General features: G+C 39.6%; 3 protein-coding genes across 3 annotated transcripts; all 3 read left to right on the top strand.

Annotated features, from left to right (window-relative positions):
* The first annotated feature begins 1,712 nt into the window (after positions 1–1,712).
* Positions 1,713–5,180, top strand: LOC149017141 (putative LRR receptor-like serine/threonine-protein kinase At4g37250). Its single transcript, XM_089151468.1, has 2 exons — positions 1,713–3,823; positions 4,085–5,180. Exons 1-2 carry the CDS (start codon positions 2,215–2,217, stop codon positions 4,771–4,773), a joined length of 2,298 nt encoding a protein of 765 aa, XP_089007594.1. The 5' UTR covers positions 1,713–2,214; the 3' UTR covers positions 4,774–5,180.
* A 1,384-nt stretch (positions 5,181–6,564) lies between these two features.
* Positions 6,565–9,359, top strand: EB1C (end binding protein 1C). The gene is made up of 7 exons (XM_089154002.1): positions 6,565–6,848; positions 7,036–7,191; positions 7,403–7,506; positions 7,765–7,999; positions 8,095–8,208; positions 8,335–8,659; positions 9,053–9,359. The coding sequence occupies exons 1-6, from the start codon at positions 6,741–6,743 to the stop codon at positions 8,611–8,613; spliced, it is 996 nt and encodes a 331-aa protein (XP_089010128.1). The 5' UTR covers positions 6,565–6,740; the 3' UTR covers positions 8,614–8,659; positions 9,053–9,359.
* Positions 9,360–10,514: 1,155 nt separating this feature from the next.
* On the top strand, positions 10,515–12,038 carry LOC149017139 (putative carbohydrate esterase At4g34215). The gene is given in 3 exon segments (XM_089153986.1): positions 10,515–11,237; positions 11,239–11,358; positions 11,507–12,038. Coding segments are annotated over 3 exon segments (759 nt in total). The 5' UTR covers positions 10,515–10,820; the 3' UTR covers positions 11,729–12,038.
* The last annotated feature ends 4,019 nt before the right edge of the window (positions 12,039–16,057 follow it).

Genomic DNA, 16,057 nt, shown 5'->3' with positions numbered 1-16,057 from the left:
ACGGAATCTCTGATCAACTTCTATTTTCATAACTAAACCTGTCTTACTTATACTTTGGATCTTCTCTCTTAATTATACTTATCAGAAACGATACCCTTAATCACGACATTGAAGAAGGACAAAAAACTGATCAGGGAGAGATAGTTAACGAACTGTATCATCAGAATTAGCAAACTTTAATTAGTAATTAGCACTGATGAGCCTATAAGAGAGCTAGAGCCCCTGGCTTCCGGCAGATGCATGTGAGGTTCCAGCTTAGATGTTCAAGATGGGAGAAAGAATTGAAACCCAGGAGGCCATGACCAGGTCAGAATTAAGGTTAATCAAATTACTAACTATCCACTTTCTCTAAATAAAAAGCTTTAAACGTGATTAGAATGTATGGGTCCACTAAATTAGTTGCAGAGAATGTCAATTTTAGTTATCTAAACACTTTAATATCAATTAAAAAGCAAACCATTCCACTTTCACTTTCACTCAAGTTCTCATTATTGCCAGCTCTCTTACTCTGCTTTGAGAAAGTCGGAATCTTTCTCGATTATTTATAATAGAGCTCTAGAATTCATTTTCAATCTCATGCACTCTGACGAGACTGACAAATTTTCATTTTTTTGACTTTCGGCGACTATTTTTGGACGGTCCTGATGAACCTTTTCTCTTCACGTCACGGCATGATGGGCTTGGGGATTTATTTCCAGTGTATCTCCGGTACAGTGATACCAACTCATCCGTGCCGTCGAAGACTCAACCGCCTTTGCTAGTGAGTCTTCCTCGTGGGGACCACGTGATGGTGATGCTGATGGCGGGCTTTTCCATATTTCTCTTTTGACTTTCATCATTTTACCCAGCGCACCTTGTTTCCTCCCTGGCCCCACACACACGCTTCAAACTACCCTACACCTTTAATTTTGTCTCTTGACTCTGATTAGAAACTTAATCCCTCTCAAACAAAAGTAAAAAGTCTGATTAGACCTTAATAATTCTATGATTATTCACTTCGCCCTCCACCGCCAATCCTTTCCTTTGAAAGAGAATATAGTCTAATGCTTGAGTTGTATTATTGATTTTAGTTCACCTACCCGTGAAGGACTCCAAATATATTAATCACTATTCCAACTACACTATCTAAAATAATCCATATTATGAAAAAGTCCAGTTCATAGTAGATAAGACTTGTTCCAAAAATGACCTAACAAAATATTTGTCCTCGAAACCCTATGTACTTACTGATAGAGAGGTTGGTTTGCCACCTAAACAACTAGTCTTTAACCAAATACATAAACCCTAAAGTCCATGAACTGTAACCCCACGGCACGGTTCGTAGGACCCTAAGTCTTTGGTAGATTAAACTCCCAAAAAGTCATTAACTATAACCCTACTAAAGTCATAAATGATTAACCCCACACATATCATCAATTAATTAGGGCTTAAGTTCATCTTTTTCTTATTTATTTCCCGCCTTTTTTTTATATTCTTTTCCTGGAACTTCACTTTATTTTCTTACCTGGGTTTTTCCCGCGGTTAAAACTCAAAAAAATTGAACCTGTAAGGAACAGCTACAGTTATGGCTGATCTAGTGGGACCTGCATGGTACTCAAATTGGTGTCCTGTAACGAAGATTTGATTCTTAGCCGCTTTTGTTTATTAGATAGATTAAGAAGTGATGGCAAAGTAATAACACTTTAAATGTTCGATGGATTGATTGAGTGGAGAAGGAAAGGTGGAAGGTAAGAAGAAGTGAAGAACAGCGGTGGGCTTCCATGCATTAACTATTTCTTTTTCAGGGTACAAGACTATAATAACTCTGTAAGGTAGTTGGTAGTAATAAATTTCATTCCAGAGGAGAAGATCAGATCGAGAGGTTTTCGGGTCTCCCTTATGGTGAGCCACCAGGGTCTTTTCTCTTTTTATTTATTTCCAGTTTTTGGAGTCTTCACCCTTTCAACTGTCTGACTTACAATTTCACATGGTACCTGAGAGAAGAGAAGAACTGCTGACATCATAAATCACCAGTTCCATTCTGCTTCTGGTTAATCTTTCCAATATCGATTCGCTCACCAAACCATATAGCTTAAAGAGTATGGAGTAGTTGGTACTTGGTAGCATCTTCTCCACTCTGGTTTTGCTTTCCTTTTTTTTCTCTCTCTCTCTCTCTCTCTCCTCTTTTCTTCATCTTCAGATGCTCTGCGAGATGATGCATCATTGGAAGAAACCATGAATTTCGTAAGCAACAGTTTCTGCTTCTGGTGGGGATTTACGACTCTGCTTCTTGTTGCACACTCTGTTGCACTCAACCCAGATGGAGTTCTTCTCCTCTCCTTCAAGTACTCTGTTTTAAGTGACCCTTTGTCAGTGTTAGCGAGCTGGAACTACGACGATCCTACGCCGTGCTCATGGAAAGGAGTCATGTGTGATTCTCTTCGTGTTACTAGCATAGTTCTTCCCAGTAGTCAGCTTCTGGGTTCGATTCCGCCGGACCTGGGCATGATCGAACACCTTCGCCATCTGGATCTCTCCAATAATTCCCTCAATGGAACTCTCCCTGCGTCGTTATTCAACGCTTCTGAGCTTCAAACACTTGCTCTGTCTAATAATGTTGTCTCTGGTTCGTTGCCAGAGTCTGTCGGTGAGCTCAAAAGCCTCGAATTTCTTAACCTCTCCGACAATGCATTAGGCGGAAAGATTCCTGACGGTCTGACTACGCTTCCGAACCTCACCGTTCTTTCACTCAGCAGCAACTATTTTTCTGGCGGTTTGCCCAGCGGCTTTGAAGCTCTAGAAGTTCTCGATCTGTCCTCCAATTTGCTTAACGGATCTTTGCCTGCAGATTTCGGTGGAGATACGCTCCGTTACTTAAACGTCTCCTACAATAGGCTCTCCGGAGTGATTCCGCTGGAATTTGCGAAGAAAATTCCTGCAAATGCTACTCTCGACCTCGCTTTCAACAATCTCACAGGAGAAGTGCCGGAATCAGGGACTTTTGTTGATCAGAAGACGAATTCGTTTTCAGGGAACCCTGATCTCTGCGGAAAACTCGTTGGCAAGCCATGTTCCGTTTCATCTTCGGTATCTACTCTACCAAACATTACCGATGCCACGTCTCCGGCAATTGCAGTGATGCCCAAGTCCTCTGTAGCTGGGTCGAGCGGTAATTCGACAAGTGGTACTCAACAGCAAGGGCGGAGTGGGCTCAGGCCAGGAGCGATTGTGGGCATTGTCGTTGGGGATTTGGCAGGGCTAGGGTTGTTGTCGATTATCTTGTTGTATGTGTACCAATTGAAGAAGAAGAAGCAGAGGAAGGTGAGCAATTCAGGAGCCGGAGAGAAGAAGGTGTTTGAGAAAGATGGAAATGAGGACTGGTCATCGCCAATAGACTCCAGAGGGCTGGCATGGTCGTGTTTGAGAAAGAATGGCGTAAACGACGAAGAAACGTCGGAATCAACGAGCTCCGATAGTGACGAAGAGGAAACAGAGCAGGTGAACTACAATCAACAGCAACAGAAACGAGGATCACTTGTCACAGTCGACGGTGAAACAGAACTAGAACTGGAGACTCTTCTCAAAGCTTCAGCTTACATACTGGGAGCGAGAGGATCAAGCATCGTCTATAAAGCAGTGCTTGAAGATGGAACAACGTTCGCGGTGCGGAGAATTGGAGAGAGTGGTGTAGAGAAATTGAAGGACTTCGAGAATCAAGTCAGAATCATAGCGAAACTCCGCCACCCTAACCTTGTTCGCATCAGAGGCTTCTACTGGGGTTCCGACGAGAAGCTCGTCATCTACGATTACGTCCCTAATGGCAGCCTCGCCAATGCCTGCCACAGTAAGTTCTTTTTTCCTCTCTGCTAATTTCTTGCGTACTTTAGAAAAACAATATATCGACATGCTAAAATACGCTTAATAAAAAGTCAACCGTTCAATGATAAACCAAATCCCGTAAAATTACAAGTGTCACTTCCGAAAATGGGAAGTTGTGAAATAGTGGCGTGTCGGTCAGGTGGTCCAAGAAAATCATTCATTCCTTTGAATTTTTTGTTTCCAAAGAAGGGTAGTGTAATAAGAATAATTTACCGGTCCTGTACAGGAAAACCGGGTTCATCGCCGTATCAGCTACCGTGGGAGACCAGGTTGAAGATAGCAAGAGGAGTGGCGAGGGGACTGGCGTATCTGCACGAGAAGAAACACGTCCATGGAAATCTGAAGCCCAGCAACATTCTTTTGGGCTCTGATATGGAGCCCAAAGTTGGGGATTTGGGCCTAGAGAGGCTTATTTGGGGAGGAGACAGTAGCTACAGAGTGGGCTGGTCCGCTCGGCATTTTGGGAGTAAGAGGTCCACGGTGTCCAGAGACAGCCTGAGCTTACAACAAGATCAGCTGCCGACGGGGGCAAGCCCTAGCGTTAGTTCTCTGGGCGGCGGCGGCGCTTCCCAATATCCGGCGCCGGAGTCGCTGAAGAATCTGAAGCCCAATTCAAAGTGGGATGTCTACTCGTTTGGTGTTATCTTACTGGAGCTGCTCACTGGGAAGATAATCTCTGACGCTGAGTTGGGTCAGTGGAGTAGCTGGTTTTTAGCAGGAGAAGACAAGAACCGGGTTCTGAGGTTGGTCGATGTGGGAATCAGAGGTGACGTGGAAGGTAAGGAGGAGGCATTGCTGGCTTGCTTTAAGTTAGGGTTTGGCTGCACTTCCGTGGTTCCGCAAAAGAGACCCACCATGAAAGAAGCTGTCCAAGTTCTTGAGAAAATGCCATCTTCTTTGCATCTCCTTTATTGATTTATCACGTACATACTGACAAATCAGTGGAAAAAGGACAATGAAGATGATAATGCGCTAAAACCATCCATGCAGAGTGAAAAATGGAGGGAAGAGTCAGAGATGATGATCATGGGGTCAGCGTCGGCGTTGCTTTTGTATGTATGATTGACTTAATGGATTGTTAATTTTCTGTGGTTGAGATCAACAATCAAAATGCTTTTCATGGTAGGGTCTTTACAGGGTTGGTGTGATTTGAGAGGAAGACGATGAATTAGAGTGGGAATAGTATTTTGATTGAAGAGCGTGTAATTGAGCATCTTGTCTGTGTGTTCTTTTGTCGCAAGTTGGATGTGATCGTGTATTTTGTCCACTAACAATCGAATAAATTAACTTATCTTGGCCCAAATGCTTTTCGTTAGATTTCACTTCTCTTTCTTGATAAAAAAAATACAGAAAAAGATTTTACGTCTCTTTCCAGATAACATTCATGTTCTACCAAAAAGAGAAAAAATGGAGAACATTCAGGTGCAACTTTTTGTTTACTGCAAAGGATAAGTTTTATCAATTTGTAAGTAGTTCTAACTTCTAATACCTGAATGGGTCAACACATCGTCAATGTGATGAACTGGATCATTGTACTCATACTATTTGCAGGTACGTTCATGGGTCTTTTACGGATTTTGCTTCTATCGCAATAAATGCTCTGGATTGTTTAATTTGAAAAATTTAGTCGTTGGATTGAGATCTCGGTCGAGATAACTGCAATTCCTGTTGTTCATGTAAATGCTCAGGACTGAAGCTGAATCCCCTTTTACACCAGCTGGGCCGTTTGGCTCACTTGCTAGATAATTAAGTGAAGCTGTCTTTTGGGTTAGGCTAGGTTAGGCCGCAACAGTAGGACCTTACCGATGCAAGTTCTTAAATCTGTGTGCATTAAATGGTCCGATGAAAACTAATTGGCTGCGTTTGTTTGCAAAGGTGGGGTGGGGAAAAAAATGTGGACCCATGTATAGTGGGGTGAAGGAGCAGAGAATAAAGGAAATGAAAGTGTGGAATGTATTAATTGTGGGTTATACATTTTACTTTTCTACACTTTTTTGAGGTTCCACACTTTTTAAAGTGTTTTGAAAAGATTTGGGGATTAAAAAGTTGGGTTGCCACCTCACTCACCAAATAAGTTTCATTGATTTAAGAAAACTTGTATCTCATTTTCCACATCCCTAGAACCAAAACAATATACAATTTTAAGATTTAAAGGAAAAGTAGAAAAATTTTGCTTTTTCCAATAATTTTCTCCACCCCACATATGCTAATTGGTGGATAAGGGTATTAGACTATTACCGAGAACCAAAAAAAAAAAAAAAAAAAAAAAAAAAAAAATAGCTGAGGAGGAGTTGGCCCAGCCCACTACTCTTACCGATAAAAGATCAATACTGCCAAGTTGGAACTTATGGCCCACATAATTGGCCCATAGAGTGTAGTGCCTCTGCGATAAGATGAATTCATTTCTCAATGAGTCCAAAATCCTCTCCACCAAATGTCCCGTACTTTGCATGAGATAGTGGGACCCACATCCACATGTCCCGATCATGGGTCTTTAATACATGAGGGGTAGGGTGGAGACGATCTCCAGCATTTCTCAACCAAGTGATTTCGACTGAGTGGGCCCACTCTTCTGGTTCCGTCAGATATTTGGCGTGGAACATGCCGTTGCCACCAGCTGTTTACCAACGGTCATATTTCCCCATCCGACGTCACTTTCATTTTTTGGAGACCGCAGTTTGAAACTTTGAATTTGTGTAATAAAGAATCCCCAACGCTCTAAGATCCCGCTCTCTCTCCATTTTGAAAAGGCAAAGCTCCGCTCTGCTCCGAGGAGCCTCAATTCTGCTAACCCTGTTTCCTCTCAATCTTTCTCTCCAGTTTAAGCAATCGTATTGCTGCTACGAAGAAGAAAAGAAGTAACAGAAACAAAGATCCAAGAAATGGCGACTAACATCGGAATGATGGATTCTGCCTACTTCGTCGGAAGATCAGGAATCCTTGCCTGGATCAACTCAACTCTCCAACTAAACCTTTCTAAAGTCGAAGAGGTAAGATTTTCTCTCTAAATCCTAACCCTAACCCTAACCTTCTGGATTGTATCCCTTTTCATCATCCAGAAGGTTAGGGTTAGGGTTAGGATAGCTGAGTATCTGATTCTTCTCTCTCTCTCTCTCTCTCTCTCTCCTTTCTCTAAATTCAATTTCTTTTCTAATCGCGTGAGAATTCTTCGAACAGGCCGCGTCCGGTGCGATCCAGTGCCAATTAATGGACGCCGCCCACCCGGGGATCGTTCCGATGCATAAGGTTAACTTTGATGCCAAGACCGAGTATGAGATGATCCAGAACTACAAAATCCTTCAGGATGTCTTCAATAAACTCAAGATTACAAAGGTTTATCTTTTCTCTCTCTCCTTTCTCTATCATGTTTACTTATTATTTTGTATGTGTTGTTTAACGTGTTCAATAGATTCTTTAAACTCTTTTCGGGCTCTTAGTCTCATCTGTCTATTTCTCGTTTCATTTCTACCTAAGAAAAGTGACCGATTTAGGGTTTGTAATTTGGGCCCTTACTCGTTAATTTTGTGTTTTTCTGGGGCTTCAGCACATCGAAGTGAGCAAGCTAGTGAAGGGAAGGCCCCTTGATAACCTTGAGTTCATGCAGTGGATGAAGAGATACTGTGATTCCGTCAATGGCGGCCTGCACAGGTAACCCTCATTTCCTTTGTACACAACTCTCTGCGTATTTTGCTTGCTTCTCATTTTCTGTCTTAGTATAAAAAGTACCTGATTTTGATGGTTTGTTATGCTGATGTATATGCTTTTAATATGTAATCTCGACCATGCGAATAGAGAAGGTTCATCAGAATTTAAATTCCATGTAATGGTTATTTCTCTGCCCTCAACTGGAGAAAAAAAAAAATGCACATTCGTTTCTTATCTCATAGTGTTTGCCATGTATTTCAGTTACAATCCTTTGGAAAGGAGAGAAGCGTGTAAAGGTGGAAAAGAAACAAGCAGGAGGACTGCACCAGCACAAGCATCAACAAGGGCCTCAACCACTACCATCAAAAGTAATTCCTCTCACAGCAGTCGAAGGAATGAGACGTCTGTTTGCTCAACAAACACGTCTTTTAAGAATGGTAAACCAGCTTCAATTGGAGCATCTGTTTTAAATGGAGGGCCTGCCTATGATGAACAGGTGATACAAGATAATGCAAGATGCTACTTAATTTATTTTTATTGAATTTGTTTGTGCAAGTGCTTGAGTGTAATCTTAAATTTGAATTGATGCAGATTACTGAACTGAAGCTCTCAGTAGATAGCCTTGAGAAGGAGAGAGATTTCTACTTCGCGAAATTGAGGGACATTGAAATCTTATGCCAGAGTCCTGAAATTGAGCACTTACCGGTTCTGTTCCATAATCCTTGTTTGCTGATCTAGATTTTTCTTATTGTTCACTGTTGCCAGTGATGCGAACTAAATTTTATCTATGTTCTCCATAATAGTAACTTGGAAATTGTCAATTCTGTACAGATTGTTGGGGCGTTACAGAGGATATTGTATGCAGCTGATGACAGTGGTTCAGCAGTGGCAGAAGCACAGGCCATGATAGCCCAGCAAGTGAATCACCCCCAGTCTTTGAGTCCCGTTCTTGAGGTTGAAGAAGAGACTCCAAAAATAGAAACTCAGAAGAGGAAAAATATCTTGACTCTTGAAGTTGATAGTGTGGCCAATTCAACATTGTCTCCAAGACAGCGGATAGCTGATGCATCTGATGTCCATTGTAGTAGCTCTCCACTAATTAGTTGTTGAGCCCCCCCCCTCCTTAGCGAAGATTCAGATACTCAGCTTGCATCAGGTTCCAAACAAGCCTGTCTTCTATAACTTGTCTTTTCTTTTCTTCACCCCCCCAACCAAAAAAAAAAAAAAAAATTCCGGCAAGGCTTGGAGTTAACAATCCTCTGCTTTATCTTGCTTATGTGTGTGTATTTATGTGTGTGTAACTATAGAACTCAGCTTGTATCTGTTGTGTTTTATACAGCATATAATTCTGAAATTTGATCAAAATCTATATGTGTTAATCAAAACCTATATAGCACAATCAAAATCTAGATGTGTTAATATATAGCTTGTAGTTCTAGCATTCCACCTATTTGCAGGTTAATTCATCCTTTATGCCTCTTACTAGATTTTGTTTGCCATTCTATTCATACTGTTGTTTCTTCTAACAATAGCTATCCTTTTGCTTCAGGTATTCGTCTGAGCAATTCTCAATAACTCTGGAGGGAGGAGGAGACTGCATGAGAGATGATGACCTGTGGCAATAGTTACCTTAATTTTGTTTAATTTGGAAAATGATCAATGATGCCATTTCTGTATGGCTTTACAGCAGTCAGAATTTTAAAAGTTTTTGGCGAAGTAGCCTTTATTTGAGATATCACTGTCAATCTCAGCAAAGATCTAATGTCAAAAATATTTGAAGTTCATATAGAATATCTTTTTCTTTACTTCATTTACAAGTGTCAGGAATGTGATATTTCAATGTGGCCTATCGTTATTTGGTTGTGTTCGCTGAGTTCTGATTTTTATTTTGGGCGGGGCCGGGTGGGTTGCGATGGGAATTGTTGCCTATATATTAGGGGTTTGGGGACAATTACATATATCCTAGAGAATGTTAAATGTGACTTCTTCACTAAGAGGTGCTGTTCATTATAGACTAAAGCAACCCTTTGATGGTAAATGATAATGATTCTTTATTTTGTGAGTGTATCATCTAGAATTTGTGATCCATGAATGTGTCTTAACTTCTAATAATTTATGTTTCTTGGTAGAAATCTTTGGTAGGACTTTGTAGGTGGCATAGTGACATAGCCGCATAGATATCTTAATCTTCTGTTCTGAAAACCTTTCTAATTGCACAAAGGTGGAGAAGAAGACAACAGGCGTCAGACAACTAGGGATAAAAAGTAGGACCCATTGGTATCTTGAAAAAGAATTTAAAAACCCAAGTATTGGCGTGGATTTGGTTTCAAGGATTCACAACTTCAAAACATGACACTCCTCACTAAAGTGGCACCTAGCATGTGGAGCCATCCATCTTCTTTACAAGCTAAGACTTTTTAAACCTGTTTATCACTCCCATTGTTCATTTTTCGAAGCTCGAGCAAGGCCCCAAGACTCATGGGCTTGGAAGGGCAACATGAGTTAAATAGGCATTTGATTTGGAGGGTGGAATTGGGCAAGAGGTGGTGGATATTTGGAATGCAAAATAGCTTCCTTCAGCTATAGCTATAGGGTATAAAATTCAGCATTGAAAAACCTCTGAATTGCACTCTTCGTTGGGTCTTCGATTTGATAAATCCACAATCAAGTTGGGATGAATATGTTATTAATACTTGGTTCCAACCAATTGATAGAGCAGAAATCCTGAAAGTGAATTTGACATATTTCTAGGTGGTCAAATTAGTCATCTTAGTACTTGGTTTTTGAATTGTAATATTGGGTATATTCCTAAGAGCTCTAGGTTTGTGGAGAACCAACTAAGCAAGGAGGACCCAATCAGTTTCGTTTCGGTTACGATTGATGAATGGCCTACATCCACTCTTTGGTTGTAGCCTTGTAGGTTCTTTGTAACTTCGTTTTCTCGGCTTGATCGTTTATCGGCTACTACCAAAATGGGACAAGAGTGGGAAGGTTTTACCAAGAAAAAGGGAAAAGAGTGAAGGCATCACGAGACCAAAAAAATTACCCATTGTTGATTTCATTTTGATATGGTAGTGTAGTGTGACAGTTCTTTCTTTCAACTTAGATTCTGAGCGATGTGCTACAAATACTGGGGTCCACGTCTGAGATCGAACAAGTTTATCTCGTATACTCCTGTGTTTGTGGTGGGGAGAGCAAACAGTGTAGAACCCTTGGGAGAAACGGAGAAGGGGATCATCAGAAGATATCAGAGGATTCCAGAGACGGAAAGCTAGATTTTGAAGAGAGAAGAAGGGCCCCCTAATCATCAATCATCAATGGGTAGTGAGAGAAAGCAGGTTTTCATCTTGTCTGGGCAGAGCAACATGGCCGGAAGAGGAGGCGTTAGCGTTGCTCCACACAAGAAGTGGGACGGAGTGGTGCCTCCTGAGTGCTGCCCTAATCCATCAATCATGCGACTGAACGCCGGATTGCAGTGGGAAGAAGCCCATGAGCCCCTCCACGCTGACATAGACGCCAAGAAGGTCTGCGGTGTTGGACCAGGCATGTCTTTTGCCAATGCCATCCGATCGAAGATGGGCTCCAACGCTGGCGTGATTGGTCTGGTGCCTTGCGCCGTGGGAGGGACGGCCATCAAGGAGTGGAAGCGAGGACACCACCTGTATGATAATATGCTGAAGAGAGCCAAGGAATCGGTGAAAGAGGGTGATGGCGAGATCAAGGCCGTGCTTTGGTTTCCAGGGTGAAAGCGACACCTCCTCCGAACACGATGCCCTGTCTTACAAGGCCAACATGGAGGAACTCATCCGAGACTTCCGCTCCGATCTCCATTCTCCTTCCCTCCCTTTCATCCAGGTCAGTGTTGAATTCTTCTTGGCAAATCCCAGATCATGATCTATTGATCTCTGGCCTGGAAACTAGGATGTGAATGTTTAGATTTATACATAAATTGATTTGTTGAAGTTATTGTATTGATGATAATCGAATGTAAGCATGAACGCAGGTCGCGATTGTATCTGGGGATGGGCGATTCATTGAGAAGATCCGAGAGGCACAACTTGGAATGGATTTAGAGAACGTTGTATGCGTTGACGCCAAAGGGTTGTCGCTCAAGGAAGATAATCTCCACCTCACTACAGAGGCTCAGGTTCAGCTTGGTAACATGTTTGCCGATGCATATCTCACCCACTTTGCATCTGATGCTCATTGTCTCACTCTCACCTGAAGGGTTTTTTTTTTTTTAAACTTTTGTTTCGCTCTTCGTCGTCTCAATCCGGAAAAAGATGGATGGATCGTCAGTTTCTCTGTTTGCAAATACTCGCTTCTGTATCTTCGAATTCACAATTCCAATTTTGATTTCCATTTTTCCCCATTCAGCCGATGGTCTGATTTTAGACCGTCGGTTGGGGCACGTTGGTCAAAATTTCGACCTTTGACCGTTTGTTTCTCAACTATCGGTATTTAAATTTTGACAAAAACAATTCAATCCGATGGCCCACAATGTATCGCTGAATGATTAAATATATTTAAAGCCAAAGTGTAGATGATGCAATCTAACTAGTAGTTGCCAATGATGGGTTAGTAAAGCGGTTAAATACTCTACCTCCCACGGGAGGTCTTGGGTTCGCATCCATTCGGCGGCATTAATTTGAGGATGTAATCGTGTGCGCGCAAGCTGGCCCGGATGAACTTCATAAAAAAATGTTAAAAAAAAGAAGAAGTTAAATTTGGCCCAAAAAAAATCTAACTACTTGTAGCCTTGCATTCAAGAGGTGCCAAAAGAAGGATTTGAGTTTGGCATATAATGATAATTTTTAGAACATTTTCCACCATTGTGTGAACTCATTGACACATTATCATTGGTAGAAATACGTGAGATCAAGCTATCATTTGAAAGAGTGAGATTAAAATAAGATAAAGGAAAATTTGGGAGGTTAAAGTTTGATGGATACTCCCTGTTCACATTCACAGATAAGTACTAACATTTGGACAATAGTAATATTATGTGACGTACTTTTTTGTTTTTTGGTAGTAAAGCACTTCATTGATAAAGAGTGGCCGAGTAGAGCTCTAATAACTACTCAATGGAAATAGAGAGAGTACTTCTCAGTCACACTTAGTGCCTCAGGGAGGCAATGATCATAGTAGAAAGAAGAATGCATTTCATTTCCCACGTGGGTTTTCCATTTAGAATCTATAATAGAGTGAGTCAATCTAGATAATGGTTGAAGAATTGACTTAAGAAAGACTTATCTTCTAGGGAACGACAAAGATGGACGTTTTCCAAGAGGCAAATCGGTTGTTGATCTTGCTAAGCAAGTACTTGAGGTTGTTAATTTTTGATCGTCCATTTAGAATATTGGTGCCAAAGCACATAACATCTTTTTTTCATTTTTGAGATTTCCAAAATTGACAAGATTTTTAATTTTCTGATCATGGCAGACATTCCCCCTATGAAAAAAAGCACCACTTTTTTTAAAGTTGATCAAGGGCCATAGAGTCGAGCTTACATACCTTTTTCCATCCTTAACGCATTTAAAGAACCAGTTGCACCTTTTCATGTGTTTATATGTATGGATTTCACGTTTTTTCATTTGCATTTCGTTTTATCATTTGTTTAGGTTTACGGATCTCACTTTTCTTGGCCTTTTTCTTTATCTTTTATCTTTTGAAAATTTGGGTAGAAGTAGTGATTTACATCATTATCAACTGACCAAAAAGAATGTAAAATGATATTCTTGCCCTAAGCATGTGTTTTTTGGTAGAACCTAATTGTTGTTTTTAACAAAGATGAGATTATATTAAGCTTGCTTGAAGATTTGAGACAAGCAAAGAGGAGTTTTCAATACAAGCGGGTGAAGAGAAGCACTAAGACCTACTAAATTGAAACTTATCTAAATAGTATATTATAGTATACTATTATTTTCTTTTAAAACAAAATCCAACAGGTTTCGGAGTACATCCTCTTGAACATCATTAGGACTAGTTGAAGGAGCTTTCAAAACATCATCTTCTTTGGTCAACTTCACATCACAAAGCAGTATATTACAAATATTTAGAAAAACAACAAGAGAAATGAATTTTCCATTGAACAAATATTGTTTCTATTAAGCCAAATCACCCAATGAAGAGAACCTAGATTCTATAAAATCTCACCACTCATGCAATGAATTGCCAACAAATTTAGAAGACCATAATCATGTTAATATGTTGTACGTTGTGTTCAGTTTTGGTTAACTTAGAAGTTAATATTACATTGGATGAAAATCCATATGAGTTGATATTATCAGACAAATTTACCATTCAATATTCTCTTGAAAAACTGAGAATTTTTACATTTTCAAAAACTCTAAAAATAATCATAGGTCGACCTCAATCTCTTCTCTGAGAACTTATTAGAAATCCCCATAGATAAGTTTTTCATCCACACTGCGTTTACATTATATTCTTGGATTATCTCCAAGTCTCCATCTCTTTCTACTTGTATTCTTTCTCTTCTTCTTCTTCTTTCCTTGCCTTTATGGATCATGTGAATGCAAATTCGCTCAACGCACTCAATGTGAGTTTCAAGAAGAATGTAACAAATGTGTTCCAAGTTTCAAGATTTGGATTTTGCAGTATATAAAACATTGAAAGGGTGTGTGATAGTGGACAGATTTTTGTCCTTGATCAAATTATTTTAGGTTCACCAACCCTTATCATCCTATAAACATGTATTTGTCAGGGATTAATAAAAAATTACATTTGAATAAAATTGTTGACAGTGTCAGCTTAGTAGACTTTAATATGCTACTAAACTTAGCAGAATTGCTCACGATTGCTAGAAGACCATAATCATGTTAATCAAGTTGTAACTTGTGATCGAAGAATTTGGTTAGTACATAGAAGTTTTAATAGTACAGTTGGATGAAAATCCAGATGAGTTGATATTATCAGACTAAATTTACCATTCAATATTCTCTTGCAAAAACTGAGAATTTTTTCTTTTCAAAAAATCTTGAAATATAATCGTAGGTCGACCTCAATCTCTTTCTAAGGAGAACATAATAGACTCCCCAGTAGATGAGGTTGTTCATCCACACTGCTACATTTATTCGTTAGGTTATCTTCCATCTTTTTATTTGTAGACGATAAGTCTCCATCTGTTTTTACTTGTATTATTTCTCTTCTTCTTCTTTCCTTGCCTTTATGGATCATGTGAATGCAAATTCTCTCAACGCACTCAATGTGAGTTTCAAGAAGAATGTAACAAATGTGTTCCAAGTTTCAAGATTTGGATTTTGCAGTATATAAAACATTGAAAGGGTGTGTGATAGTGGACAGATTTTTGTCCTTGATCAAATTATTTTAGGTTCACCAACCCTTTTGTCCTATAAACATGTATTTGTCAGGGAATTAATAAAAAAATTACATTTGAATAAAATTGTTGACAGTGTCATCTCATTAGACTTTAATATGCTACTAATTTAGCAGAATTGCTTCACGTTGCTTCAGCACCATGCAGCCTGCAATCAAGATTGAAACTTGTGATCGAAAAGAATTTGTTTCGCATAAATAAATTTTTTTCTCCCAAAGTTTATTTACAAATCTAATCTACAGTCTCCCAATCTATTATGGTCGATCTAGAACATAAGTGACCACCATTGTGCAGCACCCAAACAAGTCCCCATGTCATATAATTTTTTTTTAATAAAAAGTTTGAATTATAATAGTAGGTGACAGGTGAGCGTACCATGTATTTTAAAAACAAGAGAGAATATAATATACTACCCATAAAGAGGATGAGGATGATAGCATTTCTTAAGATTAAATGGTTATGATGTCTTTCTTTTTGGTAACAATAAATGGTTATATTTTCAGGTGTTTGAATGATGAAAATGCAATCAGTCAGGGTGGTGGTCTAGTGATCTCAAACTCAATCTTTAGAGGTTTGGTAACTTTCGTGATTAGCTTTTTGGGGTCTTCTTCTTCTTCTGGTTTTTGCATTGATAGTTGTGTTTCTTCTCTTTTGCCTTCTTCTCCATTGCAACTCCTATGGACTATATTAAGCCTGGAATGAAGCCCGCTTTTAATGTCAAGAGCTTATAGTAGTGGAACAAGGCTAAGAGCTTTGAGATAGGTTATGTGACCGGATGAGGTCCAAACATTGCTGAAAACATGATTTCGCATCCACACTCCTGCATTATATTCCTATGTTATCTCCACTCAAAATCTTTGTAGATGATGGGTCTCCATCTCTTTTTACTTCTTTGTTTTCTTCTCCCATTGCCTTTATAAATCTAATCTATACTCTCCCAATCTATTATGGTGGTATGAAGAACAACAGTGACCACCATTATGAACAGACTAAAAGAGAATGTAAAATAATATTCTTGCCATATTTTGTTCATTTGGGTGATTTGTTTAATCATCCAGTTAATATGTTGCTTTGTCTTTTTCTACAGATCATTAGAAGTTGGATGAATATCTATGGATGAGTTGATTTTACCAGACAAATTTACCCATCAATCTCTTGAAAAAACTGAAAATCTTCATGATTTACACTTTCAAGTGT

This window comes from Hakea prostrata, chromosome 4 (genome assembly GCF_041222555.1).
Source record: "Hakea prostrata isolate BN-2017 chromosome 4, UWA_Hpros_2, whole genome shotgun sequence".
NCBI lineage: Eukaryota > Viridiplantae > Streptophyta > Magnoliopsida > Proteales > Proteaceae > Hakea > Hakea prostrata.
The sequence above is the reverse complement of the archived record's forward strand: the minus strand, read 5'-3'. Positions and strand labels throughout refer to the sequence as shown.